Genomic DNA, 22445 nt, shown 5'->3' with positions numbered 1-22445 from the left:
CACCTTACTCCACTCTACAACACTTCCTAAAGAAAGAGGTATACGGCGCTGAGGAAATAGCAAAAATCATGAGTAAAACACAGCATCACCTTGCGGAAGTAGTCACTGAAAAGTCCTTTACATTGTACCAGGTGTTCAAAACTATTGAACAGCTTCAGAACAGTTTCCAGTACCGTCACTTTCAGCCTTTTACCAATTGAAAACTGCCAAAGAATTACATCTTATAATAGATTCTCCCCCACATCTCCCTAACGTTTCTTGCGCTGATACACCTAGGCTGTTTCCTTGTCTGTTGAAAGCAGGAAAAAGTAAAGATAGACAACTTTGCCTCGGACTCTGTAGACATGTCAGCAGCACATCGCATGACTGAGGGTAAACAAAATATTCTCTTGCTGAGCAGGTGGTCGCCAAAGAGATAACCATAAGTTTAATTACATTTTTCTTGCATGCACTTCTGTTATGTACAAAGGCTCAGCTCCTTGATTCACTGCAGAGCTGAGGCAGGGTAAATCCAACAGACGCCTGGACCCTCAATGGCGCGAGTTGCTCTCAACCAATGACTGGCTTAAATACATGGAAGGCCCAAACAATTATAAAATATCCATCCTGGAAGCTAAACGAGTATTTTGAGCCAATAAGATCACTCACTCCCAGAACACTCTGAAAAGTGTATTCCTGTCTCGCAATGAGTTTATTTCTAGTTGAGGTGAGGACTATGAGAAGAGATGTTGGCTCATGTTCCTCTGGATCAGTTTATATGTCTAAAGAGAAGGCGTCATCCACTCCCACCACTTTGTCTCCTGCGATAGTTCTAGAAATCACCATACTTATGAAGACGATTGAATTCGGGTGCATTGAGTGTTCCCTGTCCAGGGGCGGTTTTCAATCAGTTAACTCCTGTGATCGCAGTACCACTCTGTTCTCCTTAAAAACGTAGCATGATATCATTATTTTTAAGAAGTTAACCATCATGCTGCTACTGAAGAAAGACCTGAAATGCACTGGTTCTCAAAAATGTCTGACACATTTCTTTGTTTCTGGCATTATGGGGCCAAAGTGCTTGAAAAACATGTGGCACAAGTGCTCGTTAAACATTTGCAATCTTATAACATTTTAAATATGATGCAGGCTGGCTTTTGCCCAGCAAACAGTATGGCGTCTGTCCTGGTCTTATTTTTGGATGAAGTAAGGATCCACCCCGATGCTCGGCGTGTTAGCACATTGATCTTGTTGAATCTTTCGGACGCTTTCGATATGGTTGATCCCATTAGTCTCATGGACCATTTTAAAGCGATAGGTATTGGAGGTATGACACTGCAGTGGCTCCAATATTTCTAAGCCAATGGCTCTAAGATGGTAACGCTTCAATCATTTATTTTGCAAAGAGATTGTGTGTCGCATTGGGTCTTGCAGTGTTCCGCATTGTCGCCCCATATTTTTGATATTTCCATGAGATTGCAGCCATATACATTGGCGGAGGCAGCAATCAGAGTCTTTGTGTATGCAGACAACACAAATTTTCCTCCGGTTGGATAACAAATCATGCCATGTTCCAACACAATATGCGACTCATATAAAACTGGTTGGGGAGTGATAAGCTCAAGCTCACGGAGGAGAAAGACGATGTTGTTCTTGTAAATGGCTGTTGCGGTCTATGGCTGAATACTTACTGGCGCATACAGCTGCGCGAAAACCTGGACCCCTGAAACCAGTTCCACCTGTTAAACGTTTGGCGGTTAGGATCGATTCCCAGCTCACTAATGCTAACATGGGATACCAAATGTTTTATCCTTCTGTTAACAAGTTAGAAATTTCAAAATATCTCGCCTTACCTCAATTTGGAAGCCAAGCATCTAGTAGCCCTACTCTAGCTAGTACTCTTATGCGATGTACCACCTGGACTCCCATCTTCACTAACTAGCAATTTCATTAACAAGTGAGTAGTGGCATACTACTCTGCGAGGACTTTTGAGTTTTACAGGGAAGCTGGGGGCTGTAGTGTCTCCTACCAAGCACCCCTACTATGGAACTCACAACCTTTACATCTGCTATTCGAACCATCTCAAACCAATTCAGATGCGACCTTAAAACTTAGCTGTTTTTTTTATCAAGCTTTTCCCTTCTTTAGTGCATCATCTGTATACAGCATCCCTCACTTATGTGCCTAGAAACCCACACTGATAGCGCGGGCTAAAATGCCAAACACAGATACAAATTACCTGTTCAGGATTTTGCACACAAACCTCCTTTTCGTTGATGGGCATTTAAAAAAGAAAAAACAAGCACACACAGTGATTCTCTCCTCCATGGGCCACATTGATTTATTGTGTCATTTGGTTGTGAACACAAATCAGCAGAAATTGGATTACCAGTACATTTTACAGCTCCGCTGTGAATGCAAGCACCACACAGAGAATAGCTGATAGCAGCATGGAAGACCTGGCTGTTATAAAAGAAACAGTTTGCTGGAACAAGAATAAACACTGTAAAGAGTTGCAAAACGTCTTCAGGATGACTGGTTCATAACACTATAACACACCAGTTTGTAGACTTTAACATGAGTATAAACCTGCAGACGAATGCCACCAGACGCTAATAAACTGCTCGACAGGACATTGCAATATACTGACAGTTTAATTTCCATGTGCTAGGAAAACTAAACAAGGCCATATTACTGCCACAATAACAAACAGACACTTGTCGTAGGTCAGGAAAATCAATACTGCTGCTAATTGAAGATCCCTGGGGCAGTTTTATAGAAAATGACGCACTATCCCTGTGGGTGGTCATATGTCAGAAGAAAATCCATATTGTTGCTAATTTTAAGACACCTAGAACAGTGTTAAGTAAAATGGTGCACAGATGGACTTGGCGCAGACAGGAACAGTGCGCCAAATAGTGATTGTGGCTTCTGTAGGGGCAAACCCCTGCCTGCACCTACTCTCGGCACGGGTCACCAGCATGCTTAGAAGAAGCATGCTTCTCCCATTCCCACTGCAGGAGGATGCAGTGTGTGACTAGACCTGTCTGTGTGGGGATACCTATGGGGGGGCTCGTGTATCCCACCCTTAAACCTAATATGTGGCATACAAATAGTATGCCTGGCGATGGCATCTTTGCCCTCATGCCCATGTCTGTATTAAGGAATAGGTAGAAGGGCAAATGTCATCTCTCAAGTGCAGGGGGCCACACCACCATGCAAATGAAAGAACACCACCTTGGGATCATATTGGCGCACAGTGTGCATTGGCACAATCAATATCGCAGAAGTGTCTGTGCCCCCTTCGGTAGTACAAATCTGCCATAGGCATAAAAAGGGGTGGAAATGGCTGATGTGCCCTCCGTAATACGGCATATGGACTAGTGAAACATAAAGAGGGAATACACGTGTCACAGTGCCCATCAATTGCACTCAAAGAACTTTAATTTGGTTTAAGGCCAATGTTACTGCTTTTTTTGGAAGGAAAAATCTGCTGATTTTATTCCCTCAATCTCTTCTTTTACCTTTTATGAAATGTAGAATATCAAAGACAATAACAAGATCCCTGTCAATTTCGTATTCTGTAGGAAGCACCAGTGAACATATGTTTCTGTGAAGCAGGTATAAACCCAACCGTTAGAAGAATGTTGGTATCGGTAAATCATTACAACCGAGGCTAGTTGTTGAAACCTCAAGGGCCAACGTCCCCTTACTTGAAACCCCGTCAGATGCTGAAAGTGGCTTCAGTGCGCACCTATGATGTTTGCTGTGCACAGAATTCAATCATTAGTATGTATTTTGTTGTATAGTCACAAAAAGCCTATTTTTAACTTAATTTGATGTGCTTGAAATATCTACTCTTTCTGTTTGTATGTGTTGTGTGTTTCTGAAACACTTGACACCGTGTCTATTAAATGAAAACATAGGGGCCCATTAGCATGGCGGGCGGATCGCTACCGCCCAACCGGCGGTGGCGATCCGCCCACCAAAACACCCCGCCGGACGGCCTTTTACCCCCCCGCCACATTAGCATGGCAGGGGGTACCACGGCAGACGGAAAGACCGTCTGCCGCTTTTCCGCCGGTAGGCAATCGTCACAATGCCTACTGGGTGGAAAAGGCCTACAATATGGTGGCGGTGCCTTGCAGGCACCGCCATCCATATTATGATGTTGGCGGTGTAATGCCTTTCCGGAGACTTCGCCATGGAAAGGCATGCGGGAATAGCTTTGGGGGCCCGTTGTGGGCCCCCGGTGGGGTGGGGGGCTGCACTTGGGGGGTACCCATTGGCATACACAAGGTGGCAGGCACTGCACGGTGCCTGTCACGTTGTGCATGCCAATGCACAACATGCAATTACTACATTGTGGCAGGTGCTGCTCACAGCACCGCCCGCCACAATGTTGTATATGCGGGATGCGACCACCACGGTGGCGGTCGCATCCTAATTGGCAGTGTGGGACTGCCGCAACACTGGCGGCCAGTCCCAGCACTGCGAGGGTGGCGGGCGGACCGAAGTCCGCCCGCCATCCTAATGGACACCATAGTTCGGTTGAGTAACCGGCTCAGCAGCAATAACAAAGGGAATCATGATAATGTGCAGAATAATCAATTTCTTGAGGTTGAATTTAGGCCACTGTAAAATGAATTTCATAGCAACCGCTGACAGGGGCAGACACAGTAAAATGTACCACTGGCCCGCAGATTATCTGATCAAGTATTATAATGGCCATCATTCAGATGCTTAAATAAGATAAACATGGGCGGCTGTTTCCACTTTGTTAAAGTCATAAGACAAACATGCAAACAGATTTGGTGTCTACACCTTGTGTCCTGCATACGGGATGCTATGTGTGATGCTTCAGTTGAAAGAGATTTGACCAGCTGAGGCATAATACCCAGAACTGTCCACAGAGAACCTCTCCGAGATGTGCACAGCTTTCAGGTCCAGCTCGCCGAAATTGAAATTTGTGAATATCTGGAAAAGAAGAATGGAAATCTAGAGTCAAAAACACAACAACAAATACATTCGATATTCCAAATAACAGAAAGTCAGTGCTAAAGCAGGAAGCATCTAAATGCACTGGTCCACATTGGATTTTGTATGTGGACTTGGAGCTAAACACACAAAAACCCATGCCAAGAAGCCTCTTCATTCTGCTACTCTTATTGAAGCATCTTATAATTACTGCCTGCCCAAAATAGGATTGCTGCCGTTAACCTCTCTGGATGGTTCTTCTAGACCACAAAAATATTAAACAATCACATCAATATACAGTTACAACTATATATGAGCTTACATCCTGAAGTCGACAAGACTCCTCGTGCCTACTCTCATCTTGGACAGCTAGGTCTATGCTTTTGCTTCATGGGTGAGCAGAACGGTCTCATTAAGTACATGTGCAAATATGTTTAAATTCCCCATATTGTTACGTATGGCTCTCATAGAGAGCCTCTACAACCTTAGAGCCCAAAATAGCTGGCTCTACCAGCCATTAAAGGCCTGCTCCAGGGTTCAACATGGGCCTTTAACAAGGGAGTGGGCCTTTAATGGCCGGTAGAGCCTGCCACATAGAGCTCTGAGGCTATTAGAACACTCCGCCCCAAGACGGCAGAATGTTCTAATTTGTCAAATGAAGGCCTCACGGAGCCCAAGGGGGCTCTGTAAGGCCTTTGTTAAACATTGGAATGTTGATGCTCTGGGTTTCTACCGGCCATAAGAAGCCCGGAGTACTTCACTGCTTTCAACAAAGTGCTCAACATTCCAATGTTCTAATTTTGTTTAGTTTCTGAAAGTCATAACTCCTTGCTATGACATCACAACAGCTGATAACAAAACTGGTTATCAGCTGTTGTGATTTCATAAAGTAATTCCAGGCGAGGTGACAGGCTTCCTGGTAGCCTGTCAGCGCAGCTCTGCTTGTCGGCTCTGACTGAAAGCAGAAAGCACAGCCAGCTGCAGGAGGGGTAAGATAGGCAGGGAAGGTAGTGAGATTGGTTAGGGATAGCAGGTAAGATATTTATGTTCCACATTGGCATTAGGGAGGAGAGGGCATGTTATGTATAGCTCTCTCAGGCAGGGGCAGATGATTTTGGTGGCCATATATAACATAAGATTATAGATGGGTAAAAAGTGAATTATGTTTTTCACCTCAGAGTTCTGAGGGACATCATAGACAACTAGAGCTTTGCTCTCCTTGTCTATTTGAAGTCACCCAGAACCCCTTGGTGAAAAATACATCCGTAATTTACTGTTACCCATCTATAATCCTATATTTGGTGTAATCCCAAAACACGGAACATTGACAACCAACGAAGGGATGCCTTAAGAATCACGAGAAGGAAAAACACATAGGCTTAGTCATGTAGAATGCCTGTTGTGGTTATATCCTAATTCTAAACAGTGTCTTTTGATACAAAATAGGGCTTAGAAACAGCCCCTTACCATAGTACTGCATCTATTACATTATAAACCTCAAGCTGTCTGTGGTGAACAAATAGTGTACTTTTTAATTTACAATTTCACTGCATATACAACTATATTGGATTTGTTAACACAATATGAACCCATTTTTGGAGGCCCGTCTTGAAATGGGTCAAACCTATTTTAAGGTGGCCATTCACTGATAGCGCAGAAATGGCAAAATGTTTAAAGAAATTAAGTAGGAGAGGGGAAGTGGTGACAGGTGGAGAGGGGCGGGCAAAAACAAAGCAGCAGTGGTGAGGGAGTGGAAATACTTTAGAAAATACAAAGTTGGATGGGGAGAGGTGGGTGAATCAATGGACAAGCTAGGGGTTAGGAACGGAACACAGGGTGAGGAGGTTGGAGGTAAAGTAAAGGAGAAAGCAGCACATTGGAGATACAGCAAGAAAACACATGCACTTCCATAAAAAGCTTAAAGGAAAAAAACAAGTAGTTCCTTGAATGCAAGAAAAGTCACCAGTGGAAGGATACAACTCAAGCAGTCACAAAACTCCAAGTCTGAAATACTCCTGGACGGCACATACACATGAATAGGAATATAAGTCTTTGAATTAAGAGGAGACAACTAAGATAGACGATAGACTACAACGCCATCCAATCATAAGCAGAGGGCAGACCTAAAGCTCACTTTGTGTATATCTGCAACACAGGACTGGCCAACATAAAAAAGACAGCCAAAACCGTGACCTAAAAATCTTGGTATCGGAAGGCCCCTAACCCTTGTTAAGAAAGTCAGGCTTGTAAACTTCTCTCACCCAGCATTGTTCAGGAATGATATTTAAACCCCTTCACTTTTAGAGAGGAGGGAGAGAATAGGGTGAGAACATTAAGCACATAAACATTTAGAACAGGCCCATTTATGTCTAGCATGATCCAATTGCTCTGTTTTCTGTGATACCAACAATCTCATTTCATTCTTTTGCAAAATGATTGCCATTATATTTAGTAAAATGATTAGTTCATATTCTAAGGTCAGGTTACTGGCATAATCATTGGCAATTTGACTCCCGTTTCCTTGGGCATTACCTTTCACTGAAAGGTGTTTTAAGTGAACGACAAGATGCAGTTTAGCTTTGGTGGTCGCATAATGATCGATTCCGGAGCTCTCGCCGTGGGGAAGTGAATAGATCGGCCCACTCTTATATATTCTGTCTTGTAGAGCTTTGTTATCCATTTATACCACCTTCAAAGGGGAAGTGGCCTAGGCTTCACTACTAAAAGATGCAATTTGAAAGAGCTAAACTGCATGGAAAAGATGACTAATTTAAGCATTACTGGGAGATCTGCAACACAAAACTCATGAATATTTAGACACTGATCCAATTTCAGAACAGGACTGATGACCTTAGTCTTCCAACTTGTCCTTTCAGTGACTTACTATTACACTTTTGATGACACTGAAAGCAGGTTACTAACTTTTGATAATGCTCTTTGTGGTGAATACTCAATCTAACCACAGATTCTTCACCTTTTGAATATCCCCAGGTCCACACTAGGTCCATAATTTTTTATAGCAATTGTTTCCACATGGCGTCAGGTTTAGCTATCGGACTCTGCTGGGACCTCACATGCCCGCCAGAAGTATTGTTGCAGAGATGCATATAAGAGCTGCTCCTGTGTGCTGGCATCAATTTATCCTGAGCTCTTCTATACCCACAGATGCAGCTCAACCATACAGATTGACGATGACTATCAAAACAAACTTGATATCTTTTCAAAATCAAAACGGTCCAATCCACAGAATGTAAAGGAGGGTGGAGAGGGATCAGCAGTTAAAGTACCTACCAGAAAAGGCATTATCAAAGGTAAGTGACTTTTTCTTCTGATGATACTTCTAGCCATATATTCCTACTCTTTTGAATAGATACAAATAAAGAACCTTATAACGTGGAGGGTCTGAGGAGTGGGCTATCACTGAGAAGTCCTGCAGGATCGAGAGGGCGAAACAACCCACTCTGCAGACATTACTGACAAAACAGCAGTGCCTGATGACTGTATGCCCGGACACCTAAGTAGCAGCCTGGCAGATTTCCAGTACTAGAACATCCCCCACCAAGGCCATCTCGAAGTCCTGGCTCTGGTGGAATGAGCCAGCAGGGCCTCATGGGCTCCTTCTAAGCCAGTTCACAGCCTATTTTAATGCACATGATGATCCAACCAGACAAAGTTCATTTCTGCACCACCTTTACCATCTTAGCACTGGCAAAGCCCACAAAACGTTGGTTGTCGACTTAATTCTCCTCTGTGGACTCACTGTAAAAACTGTCAGCCCTTTTTGGGTTCATCCAGTGAAGCCGCTTCTTGGAAGGATGCAGAGGAGGGAAGATAATCGGCTGACATATGCAGAATAGTGACAAGTTTGAACAGAAAAGAAGTACGGTTCTGTAGCATCAATTTGTCAGGGAAGATGGTGTATAGGAGTTTTACTGGCAGTGCTTGAAGCTCAGTGATGAGAGGTGCAGAAATAACTGCAATGAGGAACAATGTTTTGATAGATCGGATCCACAGAGAGCAGCTGTGCATGGGTTTGAAAGGAATGCGCAGCAGCAACATAAGCCGCAATGTATGGTAACATTGATACATAATGAAAGGTGTCAGAGGGGCACATATGCGAGTCCTTATAGAAAACATATCAAAATGAGTGACTTGAATAACAAAGGTTCAATAAACAAACATAGAAAATCTGGAAGAGCCGAAAAATAACCTTTAACTGTGACCACTGCAAACCCTTGCTGAGCAAGAAATAGCAAAACCAACAGAACATAAGAAACATTGTGCTGCAGAGTGCCAACCTGACGGTTTTCGCACCCAGCCCAAACTATGCCCCATGACCATAATAGACTGGTGCCTAGCCGCAAGATATCTACTACTTCAGCACGTAAATCAAAACTGATCAGTTGTCGCTGTTCAATCTCCATGCACAGAGAAGCAGGATAGGGAGATTTCGGTGTAGGAGCCTGCCTTGTTTATTGAGAGAGGAGGTCCTCCCGTAGAGGGAGATGGAATGGATGGCAAATGCTCAGGCTGAATAGATTGGGGTGCCTCACTCTCCTGGTCCAATCAGGTCTATCAGAATGTTATGAACCTGATCCTTCCTGATCTTCAGAACTCGTGCATGAGGAGTAACAGGAAACTGGTGGAGACTTGTTCTGTGATGCAGACAGAGTACGTTTCCTACGGAGTCTTGTAGCGGGTAGAGCACAGTAAACATGACACTGTTTGTTCTCAGTGGTGGTGAAAAGATAAGATTAGGGCAAGGCCTACAGGGGGAAAATGCCCTGAGCCACCTCCAAATTAAGACACCATTTAAAGTCCACTAGCTGACATCTGCTGACTTACTCTGCCTTGGCATTCAGTGAGACCACCTAATGATTGGCCACTAGGGAGATCCCCTACAGGTCCACCCATTTGTAAAGGCTTAGTGTCTCCTAAGACAGCATCCATGACTCCACACATACCTGCTTGTTGTAGTACAAGAAGACGGTTGTGTTGTTTGTCAAGCCCTGAACTGGCTTAACTTCATGGATGGAAGGGAATCCTTCATAGCCAAACAAAGAGCACAGCAGCCAGAAGATTAATGTAGAGCTTCTGCTCTACTGGGGATCAAAGGTTTGTGATCTCCACTTCAACCGTATTCTAAGACGATACATTCATCACTACAGTAAGCTATGGGTGAGGTAGCCTGCTGCAGATCAGGTTGGCATTCACCTGCCACCACCGAAAGTCCCACGCAGGCTCCTTTGATATGCAAACGTTGTCCGAAAGACAGTGCTGGTGTTGACCCCATTGGAGGAGGAGGTTCCACTGCCAAGCCTGCATGTACCGGCGAGGATGTGGGACCAGCAGAGAACAAGAGACCAAAAATCCAAAAAGTCTCAGAAGCGTCTGTCTGAAAAATCATGATCATAAACTGAATGTGCCAGACTCTGCAGTGGCAGAAAAGCCCTGAAGACCACAGTGTCCAGGATGGCCCCAATAAACTTGGTCCTCTGTTCAGGCATCAGGTCTGACTTTGGCTCGCTGATGGAGAACCTCAAGTATAAAAGAAGGGTGACCATTGTTTGGAGGTGGCCCGAGGCAGACTGTGGTGTCCCACCTACAGCAGTCAGCCATCGAGGTACAGCAATACATGTATCCCTGACATGCGAAGATGGGTCGCGGCCACTGGCAACACCTTTGTAAACAACAACCAAAGGGAAGAGTGACGAATTGTAATTGCTTTGACTCCACCATAAACAAAAGGTAGCGCCTGCTCCTGTGGGACTGCAGGAAGGGCACATTTATTTAAATATCTATAAAGTATGTGATTACCCAAATATGTCCTGGTGCTATCTATGATAACTGAATAATCATACGGGTCTTGAGATGCTTCCTAAAGCTGAGGAAGTTGGTTTGACAACTTAGATAAAGGGAACTTGAGCTCCACTTGATGGCTGCCTGATAAGCAAAAAATACATGAATTCTTGTCATGCTTTATCTTGGGCATCTGCAGCAAAAAAAGCTGTAGGAGAGGGTATGGCTCTGGAGCGAGCATACCACAAGAATAATCGCTTGATGAAAACAGGGCTACAGTCATGCCAAGGTGTAGAATAAATATCACAGCTGCATTTCTTGACAGGGAGTCAAGAAATAACGCACAGCTAACTAGAAATTGAGGTGTGGTGCAGTAGATTGAGAAGCAGGTGTGTTGCACAATTCGCCACCAGTTGAAGGTGCTAGAGTTGGTATGTTGGAAGTCTGAGATAAAGAGCACTGGCATAGTCAAGATGAGATCCAACGAGCACATGAATGATGGCATAATGCGCCAAACTGGGACTAAGCAGAAACATTTCTTTAGTTATCAGCAATAAGAAGATGTTAGTTTTTCAATTTATGGAGAAAAAGTGAGTCTTACTGAAAACAATCCCCAAATTTCTGACAGCCTGAGTCTGGGTGACACATTGGTCTAGTTTGTCCAGCTACCAGTTAGAGGTCTATCAGAAGGGACAACCCCCTAACATCAGAACCTTGTTTTTTAAGTCAGGCAGCTGTAGGACTTCTAATCCCGTATTGCCTCGAATCCATTTAAAAAGTTGACACTTGCATCAACGCCAGTCCAATCCAGTCTTAAAATTATTTGTGTGCCAACTGTGTGACACATGCAGGAAAGCTGAACGTCCATAATACATTTAGCCAAAGAGGCTACAACTCGGCACGAAAAGTCTATGGTGAATAATGTATGGGTTGTGAGGGCTGACTCTGGCAGTAAGCAAGACATGCGTGTATCCTCTGAACTTCCAGTACTGCTGGTGGAGCCGGAAATCAGATCCAAGGACAGTGCCATAGTACGGCTGTCTTTGAAGCATTCCAACAGAGAAGCAGTCTTTTTTCACTGAACAGTCTGCAGCCATTGAATGGCATGGCCGTCAGGGAAGCCTACACATAACCAGATAAACCTGAGGCGTGTATCCATGAACGGCGCAGGACCATCACACTGGCGCGCATGGGGCCCCCAAACCGTACCAGGCCGCAACCTGTTTGTCATCTAAAATTACGTGTTCCTCCAAGTCCAAGGGCCCAATCCATTGTTATGCTTAGTGGTGTGCACGGCATCTGCCACTACCGTAGCCCTTGTAGCTGCAAGAAGGTGGAGCTCGTGGTTGCACAAGTTGTGAGGGCTGTCTGTGGCATTAGCTGACATTCCGTGGGTACATCTGGTGGAATTGTCGAGCTGATGCAGTGAGGCCTAAGGAGTGTTCCATAACACGTTTGTCTTTGAGAGTTCCAATACAGAATGAATGTTTGAGCGACTGAATAGCACGCTCCTCAGGGATGCATACATTTCCCAATATAATCCTGTGACACATATCCATGCAGAGTGTAGAATTATCACAGTGGTGCCCATGGCAAGCCTGACACAATCATTCATGTCCAGTCCAGCTCTCAAAACACATTTGGCTACAGTTTGTTTATCTTGTATTTTCTAAGCAAAGGTGCTTTTAAATTCAACAAGGAAGGGCGGCAAGATCTCATGGCCATATCCCAGAGGGCATATGTGTACCATCCCAAAAGGTAAAAGGTGTTTAAGGGCTGCAAGGTCAAGCTGACAGAAGAGAAGATTCGTTTCCAAAAGTGTCAATTCATTTAGATCCCTGTTTGATGGCGAAGGGGGGAAATCAATTGGATTCTCCTTACTAGTAGATGCTTTAACTACTAAGCTCTTAGGAGTTGGATGCTAAGTCAGGAAGGTTGGACTACCAGTGGAAGGCCAATAGTGTTTGGATAAAGGGCGGCTTACAGGTATAGCTTAGACCAGGCTTAGACTAGGATACCCTAAAAGCTTACGTCAGGGCCTTGTTGAAGAGTAGCAAAGGCTCTGAGGCCACAGGCTAAGGCTGCAAGATCTTTATTAAATTATTTTCTTAATCTCTGTTACAGGTATTTGCAAGTCAAGTACTTTTGCTGCTCTATAGAGTAATACAATGTAGGAAACACACTATACAGGGATCTGTCCGGTTGGGTGATCCAAGTCTATCTCAGGGAAAGTGTTGAGTCTACTAGCATTTAGCAGACCTGGATAATAGCAAGCATCAGCACAGTGAAGGGGGAGTAAATTATTCACATCCTCGTCTTTGTCATGTAGCACATTTTAGATCTATGAAAGGCACCAGAAGTCAATCCGAAGAAGGGTGCCAGTAGTCTGCTTTACGGATGTTGAGGGGACGACTGTGCACCCTCCAAAGACCTGGAGTGGAAACAGGGCCATGACTGAGAGTGGGCCCGTGCCTGAGGTGCGTCCTACCTTACTTGTTGTTTGCTTTAGCTTTTAGTTTTACCTCCCTCACTGTGATTGAGATTGTCTTTAGGTGCATCAGGGAACATTTGTCACACAACTTTGAGGTGTACCTAGACTGTAAACACCAGAGGCAGAAAACATTAATCTGTTGACGACATCTGCTCCCTGCAGTAGCGCACAGTTTGAAGTCTGTTGTTTTTGCAGGAGACATTTCCCGGGCACACTGTCAGCAAAACTCCAGATCCATGTCCAAGGGTGCAGAAAGAAAGTAACAAAAGGTAAGGAATTCTGAATCCAGTCTGATGGCACCTCACAAGGGAAGTGAATATATGAACCTGCACAATATGTAACACACAAAGTGACTCTCTGGGGTATTAATTAAAATAATTAACAAGCATTGGCATAGCCAATAGGTCTCGCCTTTGGGACCTTATAAGGGTTTAGCCATGCAACAGTTGCATAACTAAAGACTTATAAGGTGCCAAAAGCGAGACCTATTGGCTATGCAAAGCGGCCCTGCGGCCGCGAAAGTGAAAGTGATCGTGATCGCGATCACGATCAAACATCAAAGCGGCCGTGCGGCCCCGAAAGTGAAAGTAATCGCGGTAAAGCGCGGCGCGCGCGCCCGCGCACATGCACTGTAGCTCTAGGCTGGCCTGGTAGCACTTTTTGGAGCCCTCTCAATAAGTCTCGCCAGACCAGCGCATGCGCTGGGTCAGGCGAGACCTAAAAAGGATTATAGGGGGAAAGAAGCAATTGAAAAATCAATTATTTATCACTTTCCAGTGTACTAATTTATTTCCCTAGATTAGGTATCTATATATATATATATATAAACTTCTGACGTGTAAGACTGAATATGCTGTATATATTTTAATCTGCCCATGTAACTTACAATACGTAGGCAGCACCAAATTACAACACATATGGGCGATTAATAATCAAGACAAAACCTATCCGGTGGCAGGCCATATTAAAAGCAATCATGAATCTAAGAGCCAAGACCTCAAATATTATGTGATAGATTATGTACCACCCAGTAGAAGAGGGGGGAATAGAGAACAACGATTGCACCAATTGGAGACTGGATACAGCTTAGAGCTGAATTCAAAACATCCAACAGGGCTGAATGTAACAGAGGATCTTTATACATGTTTGTGATCTGGTAAGGGTATTTACACATTGGCATTTCTAATTCAACTTATTAAGTTTATGCAAGGCTTTTAGCTTTGGTCTTATTTAAGTTTTATTGACATTTTATCTGTGTATAATGATGTTTTAAATCTGGTATTTTACCATGATTTTAGATATTGATATTGTTATTTATAATATTTTACATTTAAATACATTGATCATTGTTAATAACGCATTGTTAATAATATATGGAAGACACCAAAGTTATTTTGCACAAGCCATGTTTCACAATGTACATGTAGAAAGCTTGCACATGTATACAATTTTGCAAATTGTGCACATTAATCTACATTTAAGGTACACATTGCACCATGGACAACTCGTTTAAGACTAAGGAATTGAATCTGCCACTTGGTATTTACACCGGTATGAGCATCCAGACAGCAATGGAATCAGCACATTGCAGCCCAGAGGAGGTCCAATCTAATCAGGGGCATGAATCAGAACAAGGTGAGCACAGAATATTGTGACTATGCTCAGCCCATGCAACTGGGTTTATAGCATTAGATAATGCAATGATATAACTAACGTCATGAATCTATTTGACTCCAAATGAACTACGTCCAATTAAACTTATCTCAGATAAAAATCAACACAATGAGTGCATAGAAGGGAATGGTACCGCGGCGTAGTATACTGGGGCTCCAGTAACAGTAAACACACAGAATAATACATGCACAACCGCATTTACCAAAAGAACGAAATCTGTGTTAACCACCACACTTACAAAGCACTTAGGGTTATAGGTGATAAGCACATTGCACTGCAGCACAACAGCACTTTGTTAGCACCAATTGGACCATATGCTAGGACATTAACTAGACAAAAATGGATTGATGGATATGATACATATATAAAGTCAGTTGACAAATATCATTTTGAAGTATCGTAACTTGGTCTAATTTAATGCAATTTTATTAAGAACCAAACGGTCTTTATAAATGTATATTGAACAGACATTTATTTGTTGTGCCTATTGTCACTTTATGTATCCTTTTACCGGATGAACTACAAATTTAACTCTTTTATGTCCATTGAGTATTTTGCACACGTGGGGTAAACAACGCTTGCACTAGTCACTTTAAAAACACCAATGGTAACGCAGAACTTTGTCTTGTGATCAAGGCTCCCGTGAGAGCTGAAACGCTTTATGCCGTCTTGCACCAATAAAGAATAACTATTGCACTGATTACCGTGGTCCGGACCCGTTTGTTGGAGTATCCAAAGGTGAAAACGGTGACAAGTGGATATAAAAAGCCGACGTGGTCTCTTTTCAGGTTTCAAACGGACCCCCTTTCCGAAAGGGAATGACGCAGCTGGAGAGGCAAGATTTCCGGGGCAATCAGAAAGTACTTAACTAAATCCGGAAGGGATTGTGCTGTCGTGACCCCTGTGCCAAGGAACACCATAAAGCCAAAGTATATCGGAACGGACTGAAACGGAGGATTTGGACGGACCGTGAAACTACTGAGGTACGTGATATAGGCAGTATGGGGTGGAAAGGTGTGCTGGAGAAGGAGTGACGTCTGAATTGTATGACGAAATAACTCTTACCAAGTGATATACTTAACATTGTGCAAATGTCGGCTGACATAGTTCGTGAAAGAAAAGCTGCAGTATTGGAAATGTTTGATGACTGTCGGAAAGTGATGATTACGGATAAAAGTGCTGACACAGTTATCAATAGCAAAACGGAATCATTAAAAGAAAAATTCAAAAAACTTGAGAAAAAAATGCGAGCAGAACCAAGTAAGTGGTGGGAGTCCCGCTCGCTGCAGAGATATTTGGATGTAGATCGGATACCGCGAGGATTACGGATACTTTTAGCCCCAAGTTATGAATCCCCAAACCCGGCAATGATGCGTGAATGGGCCCACTGCAACTTAGAGTCCTCAAAACGGCTGGTAACGATATTAATTAAGTATGCCGACATCGACCGGGCAATATTGACGAAATAGCAAAGATCAATGAAGAATTAGATACCTTGGGGCAGACGGAGAAACAATTGAAATTATGTCAGGAAATGATGGTCAGACTAAAGAAGGAAGAAGACAAAATAAAGGAAAGGAAAACGTTTAAATTTCATTGAGATTACGAACTAGGTCAGATCTTCACCTTCACGAAGAAATATGAGGTAATGAGATCAATGAGGAACAATAAAATGACAGAACCAAGGCCAGGGACATCCAGGAGCGGGGAACCTACCTCGAGCACCTCTCAATCAGACCTCAGCTCTGCCCCTGATAGCGAATCTGAACATGACACAAGGAAGAGCCAACCAAGACAAAAACACACACTTTATGAGGAACTGGGTTTTTTATGCAACAACAGGAGGCAAACCATCAGACCACGAGCCCAAAAAACCAACTATGGACAAACAAAAGCCACAAACATGGACAAAGAAGGAAGGCCAATAGAAACAGGCCAAAACCAAAGGATATGGGGAGGATGGAGGAGAGGCAAATAAACAAAGGGAGTGACATCAACAGGACAATTATGAATTTATCAAACATAACACTCAGTGACACGGATAAAAGAATATTAAGTTTGGGCCTCTCATACTGCCCCGCGAGAAATTTCAATTATTCCAAAACCAGGTTGGATATTTTCAAAAGTGTAAGGAAGCTAAATCTCAAGAAGTTCCATGCTTTAAACAGGAGAGGAGTGAGTCTTACAAATGATAATGACACTGAAAGGACGGCAAAGACCATTGGTACTCAGGTGACACAGTCAGATGCCTCCTTCTGCGAAGAATTGCAAGAACTTTGGCAAAGTAACGAAATAGTCATTGAGGATACAAACATTGCACCCAATGTAACTGAATCAACTCAATCTAACCACCCTAATGTAAGAAGTAAATTGAACCGGGGCATAAAAACACCTTTCAAAGCCAAATTGACTTTCAACCCTATTATGACACGGGATTCCATCGATATTTTCCACGAACGAGTGGTGGAACAAGTGAAACAATTGAATCTAACAATCAGAAGTAAAAGATGGAAATACAATAAACAAAACCAAGAATACGATCTACTCATGAAAAGATTGAAAGAAAAAAACAGCATCATTATCCCCAACTCGGATAAGGGTGGGAACATTGTCTTGATGTCCAAAGAGGATTACACAAATGAGGCTTACAAACAACTAAGAGACAATACATGCTACACCAAAAGTAATATTGCTGAAATTAAATCAATGTATACAACCTACTGTACTAAACTAGTGACAAGGAAAAACAAATAGGTGATACCAGCTCAAGAGTATAAAGCTTTAAAGAACGATTATCCAGTGGTACCCACGATCTATTTCATCCCTAAGGTCCACAAAGATCCACAGAAACCGCCTGGCAGGCCAATAATATCAGCCAGGAACAGCCTACTTGAGCACACGTCTCAATATGTTGACTTTTTTCTCCAAGACTCAGTCAAACCTTTGCCATCATACGTGTGTGACACCGGTGATATTTTAAGAAAACTCAAAGACTTTAATTGGAAACCAGAATATTTAATCATAGCACTGGATGTAAGTTCATTATATACCAGTATTCGACATCCAGATGGTTTAAAAGCATTGAGATTTTATTTGGAGAAAAAGGCAGAAATTACAGTTAACCAAAACGAAATGTCAATTGAGATGGTGGAATTTTGCTTAACGAACAATATATTCACGTTTAACAATCTATTGTACAAACAAATCAGAGGTGTAGCCATGGGGGCCATCTTCTCCGCAATTTATGCATGCTTGCATATGGGCTGGTGGGAGAAGTTGGTCCTCAAAACCCAACACAGACAGGTGATGACTAAGAATATCAAGATGTGGCTACGATTCATCGATGACCAGTTTGAGGTTTGGGATGCCAACGCAAACGAAGCTAATGATTTTGTTCAAGCACTGAATATTAATGAATTAAACCTACAATTCACAGCAACCATCAGTGCTACAGAAGTGAGCTTCTTAGATACTAAGATTTATGTGGCCAACAACAAGATTGAATCCAAACTATACCGTAAAGAGACCACGGGAAACTCTACGTTACATGCAAGTAGTTCCCATGCCAGACATCTGATAAACTGCATCCCCTATGGGGAGATGCTTCGGCTGAGGCGGATCCATAGCAATGACAAAGATCTAAGGGAAGCTCAGGCAACTAGCAGGGTGAGGTTTCTTGAGAGAGGATACTCCAGAAGGGTGATAGAACGCGCCATTTTAAAATCTATGCGTCAGGAGAGATATGAACTACTGTCATTAAAGCACCCCAGTATTGAAAATCCCGCCATACAGCTAGCAAATAGTCATACGGTAGCCAACAATGAATTTAGAATCATTGCACAATACAGCCAACAACATAGACAGCTCCAATCATTTCAAGCAATTGGCCCATGGTACTAAGTGACCCCATTATTGGCAAGAGTCTACCGACTCGACCTTCTATCACATACAGTAGGGGTCTCTCAATTGCGGATGAGTTAGTAAAAACCAGCCCAGAGGTCATTGACAATACACCCTGGTTACAGACGCATTAAGGTTTTTTTAAATGCAAAACCTGTAAGGCTTGCCAACAAGGGGAAACCGGACAACATACACAACACCATTCAGTGCCAGAAGCATAAAAATAACCAAACTTCTGACGTGTAAGACTGAATATGCTGTATATATTTTAATCTGCCCATGTAACCTACAATACGTAGGCAGCACCAAATTACAGGTGCACAAAAGAATTTTACAACACATACGGGCGATTAATAATCAAGACAATACCTATCCGGTGGCATGCCATTTTAAAAGCAATCATGAATCTAAGAGCCAAGACCTCAAATATTATGTGATAGATTCTGTACCACACAGTAGAAGAGGGGGTAATAGAAAACAACGATTGCGCCAACTGGAGACTAGATACATCTTAGAGCTGAATTCAAAACATCCAACAGGGCTGAATGCAACAGTACATGTTTGTGATCTATTAAGGGTATTTATACATTGGCATTTCTAATTCAACTTATTAAGTTTATGCAAGGCTTTTAGCTTAGGTCCTATTCAAGTTTTATTGCTATTTTATCTGTGTATAATGATGTTTTAAATCTGGTATTTTACCATGATTTTAGATATTGATATTGTTATTTATAATATTTTACATTTAAATACATTGATCATTGTTAATACTGCATTGTTGATAATATATGGAAGACACCAAAGCTATTTTGCACAAGCCATGTTGCACAATGTACATGTAGAAAGCTTGCACATGTATACAATTTTGCACATTTTGCACATTAATCTACATATAAGGTACATATTGCACCATGGACAACTCGCTTACGACTAAGGAATTGAATCTGCCACTTGGTATTTACACCGGTATGAGCATCCAGACAACAATGGAATCACCACATTGCAGCCTAGGGGAGGTCCAATCTAATCAGGGGCATGAATCAGAACAAGGTGAGCACAGAATATTGTGACTATGCTCAGCCCATGCAACTGGGGTTATAGCATTAGATAATGCAATGATATAACTAACGTCATGAATCTATTTGACTCCAAATGAACTACATCCAATTAAACTTATCTCAGATAAAAATCCACACAATGAGTGCATAGAAGGGAATGGTACCGCGGCGTAGTATACTGGGGCTCCAGTAACAGTAAACACACAGAATAATACATGCACAACCGCATTTACCCAAAGAACGAAATCTGTCTCAACCACCACACTTACAAAGCACTCAGGGTTATAGGTGATAAGCACATTGCACTGCAGCACAACAGCACTTTGTTAGCACCAATTGGAACATACGCTTGGACATTAACTAGACAAAAATGGATTGATGGATATGATACATATATAAAGTCAATTGACAAATATCATTTTGAAGTATCGTAACTTGCAATTTTATTAAGAACCAAACTGTCTTTATAAATGTATATTGAACAGACATTTATTTGTTGTGCCTATTGTCACTTTATGTATCCTTGAACCGGAGGAAATACAAATGTAACTCTTTTATGTCCATTGAGTATTTTGCACACGTGGGGTACACAACGCTTGCACTAGTCACTTTAAAAACAGCAATGGTAACGCACAACTTTATCATGTGATCAAGGCTTCCGTGAGAGCTAAAACGCGTTATGCCGACTTGCACCAGTAAAGAATAACTATTGCACTGATTACCGTGGTCCGGACCCGTTTGTTGGAGTATCCAAAGGTGAAAACGATGAAGAGTGTGTATATATATCGATATATACATATATATATATATTGCAACAGTCTTTTTTCACACGCGGTTCCCTGTAACCGGGAAAGAGGAACGGACTCCTCTTATTTTGTGCAAGTTTGTTGTTTTATTTAGTTTGTGCGCTGTGCCGCCATGACACGTTTCGGCCTTTGCAGGCCTTGATCATATATATATATATATATATATATATATATATATATATATATATATATATATATATTCACTGAAAAAGCCATAGGTTTCAGGGCCGTTATAGTTAGTTGCACATTTTACTCATACAAAACCAGAGAAATTCGTCCGTTATAGTTAGTTGAGCTAACTATAACTCACGCCCCCGCAATGCACTGCTGATGTCATCGCCTATTACATCATTCATCACATGGTCAGTGACATCACTGATGAAATCACTGATGACATCTCAAATGACATCACTGATTACATCACGCGGTAAGGTGCACAATATAGACAGCATAAAGGGTCGTCTCTCAATGCTGTTATTATGAACAATGTAATGGGTCCTATGTTGATTTTCTTGGCTTTAGGGGCAAAATCGTGATTTTGTTAGTGCATTTGTTTAGATGTGGGATATGTTTTACTATTGGAGAATAATGTTAGTTTTTTGGGAAACGCAGAAGTAGAAAGATTAGTACTGATATTAAATTACATTTACAGCCGATGCTGAAGTGAATAGACACATATGGATGCAAATTTGTGCAATGATGCAGTGGTATTCAGTGACAATGCTGCTGCATGTTTGAGCTGTTTTGTGTCTTAACAACATGATTTCCTGGCTGGTAAGAGGAAGCCTTGATGTGATGTTATTTGAAACAGGTCTGATTTTAATTGGGAGTTTAATATCTATGATGAAATAGGTTTGTGCCTCACATGTGACAAGTTAATGGTGTTTTATGCTAGTTTGGAAGATACTGAATGAACAACTAAATGAATAGCGTTTTTGTAACAGCAAGCAAAATTGTGACAATAGCAGTGCATGTATACTTTATTAACACACAACCACAGTGACACACCCAGATGTTTACACCAAAGTAACTTTCGTGTTTCGAACTCTTCCCTCTTTTGTCCTTATATTTTTTTCTTTCTGTATTGTTTTCTGCCTTTTGTCCAACCCCTCCACGTCATTTATTTAAATATTGCACATACCAATTCAAGTTGCTACCTTGGGCGTGAACAGCAGGCCCTTAGACATCAACCCCTGCCTGTTCTGTAATATAACAACAATTTGCTTCAACACTGCAGAGAAACAGCGCGCAGGACACCGGGAGTGGATTACAGACTCTCGGAGAGGGAGGGAGAGAGAGAGAGAGAGAGAGAGAGAGAGAGAGAGAGAGAGAGAGAGGAGGGAGGGAGGGAGAGGGAGAGGGAGAGGGAGAGAGTGTGTGTGTGTGTGTGTGTGTGTGTGTGTGCGTGCGTGTGTGCGCGTGCGTGTGTGCGCGTGCGTGCGTGCGTGCGTGTGTGTGTGTGTGTGTGTGTGTGGTGAGACACCAGAGAAAAGCAAAGACAGGGACGAAGAGAAAACAAATTGTATGACACAAAGCAGAGAATGTAAAACAATTATGTAATTACCGTTGTTTGTGGTTAGTCTTTTCTTTGCAGTCCAGGTTCGTGCTTCACGCACTGTGGGAGTTTGTGCAGAGAGCACTGTGAAAACGATTGTCACCATTTATGTTTTTTACTTAAATAGTGCTGCTGTGTACGGAAATAGGTTTTTGTGTAGACTGCGGCACTATTTAAGTTAGAATTTAAAATATGTCATTCAATT

At 42.4% G+C, this 22445-nt stretch overlaps 1 protein-coding gene across 2 annotated transcripts in view; it reads right to left on the bottom strand.

Moving 5' to 3' along the window:
* Window positions 1–2295: 2295 nt before the first annotated feature.
* Window positions 2296–22445, bottom strand: part of ASCC1 (activating signal cointegrator 1 complex subunit 1) — a 727350-nt gene continuing 707200 nt past the window's right edge. For both annotated transcript variants that reach the window (XM_085603842.1, XM_085603843.1), the window contains one exon: window positions 2296–4957. In XM_085603842.1, the coding sequence (XP_085459968.1) occupies window positions 4841–4957 (117 nt within the window). In that variant the 3' untranslated portion in view covers window positions 2296–4840. The remainder of the gene's footprint in view (window positions 4958–22445) is intronic.

Source organism: Triturus cristatus, chromosome 1_2 (assembly GCF_964204655.1).
Source record: "Triturus cristatus chromosome 1_2, aTriCri1.1, whole genome shotgun sequence".
Lineage (NCBI taxonomy): Eukaryota > Metazoa > Chordata > Amphibia > Caudata > Salamandridae > Triturus > Triturus cristatus.
The sequence above is the reverse complement of the archived record's forward strand: the minus strand, read 5'-3'. Positions and strand labels throughout refer to the sequence as shown.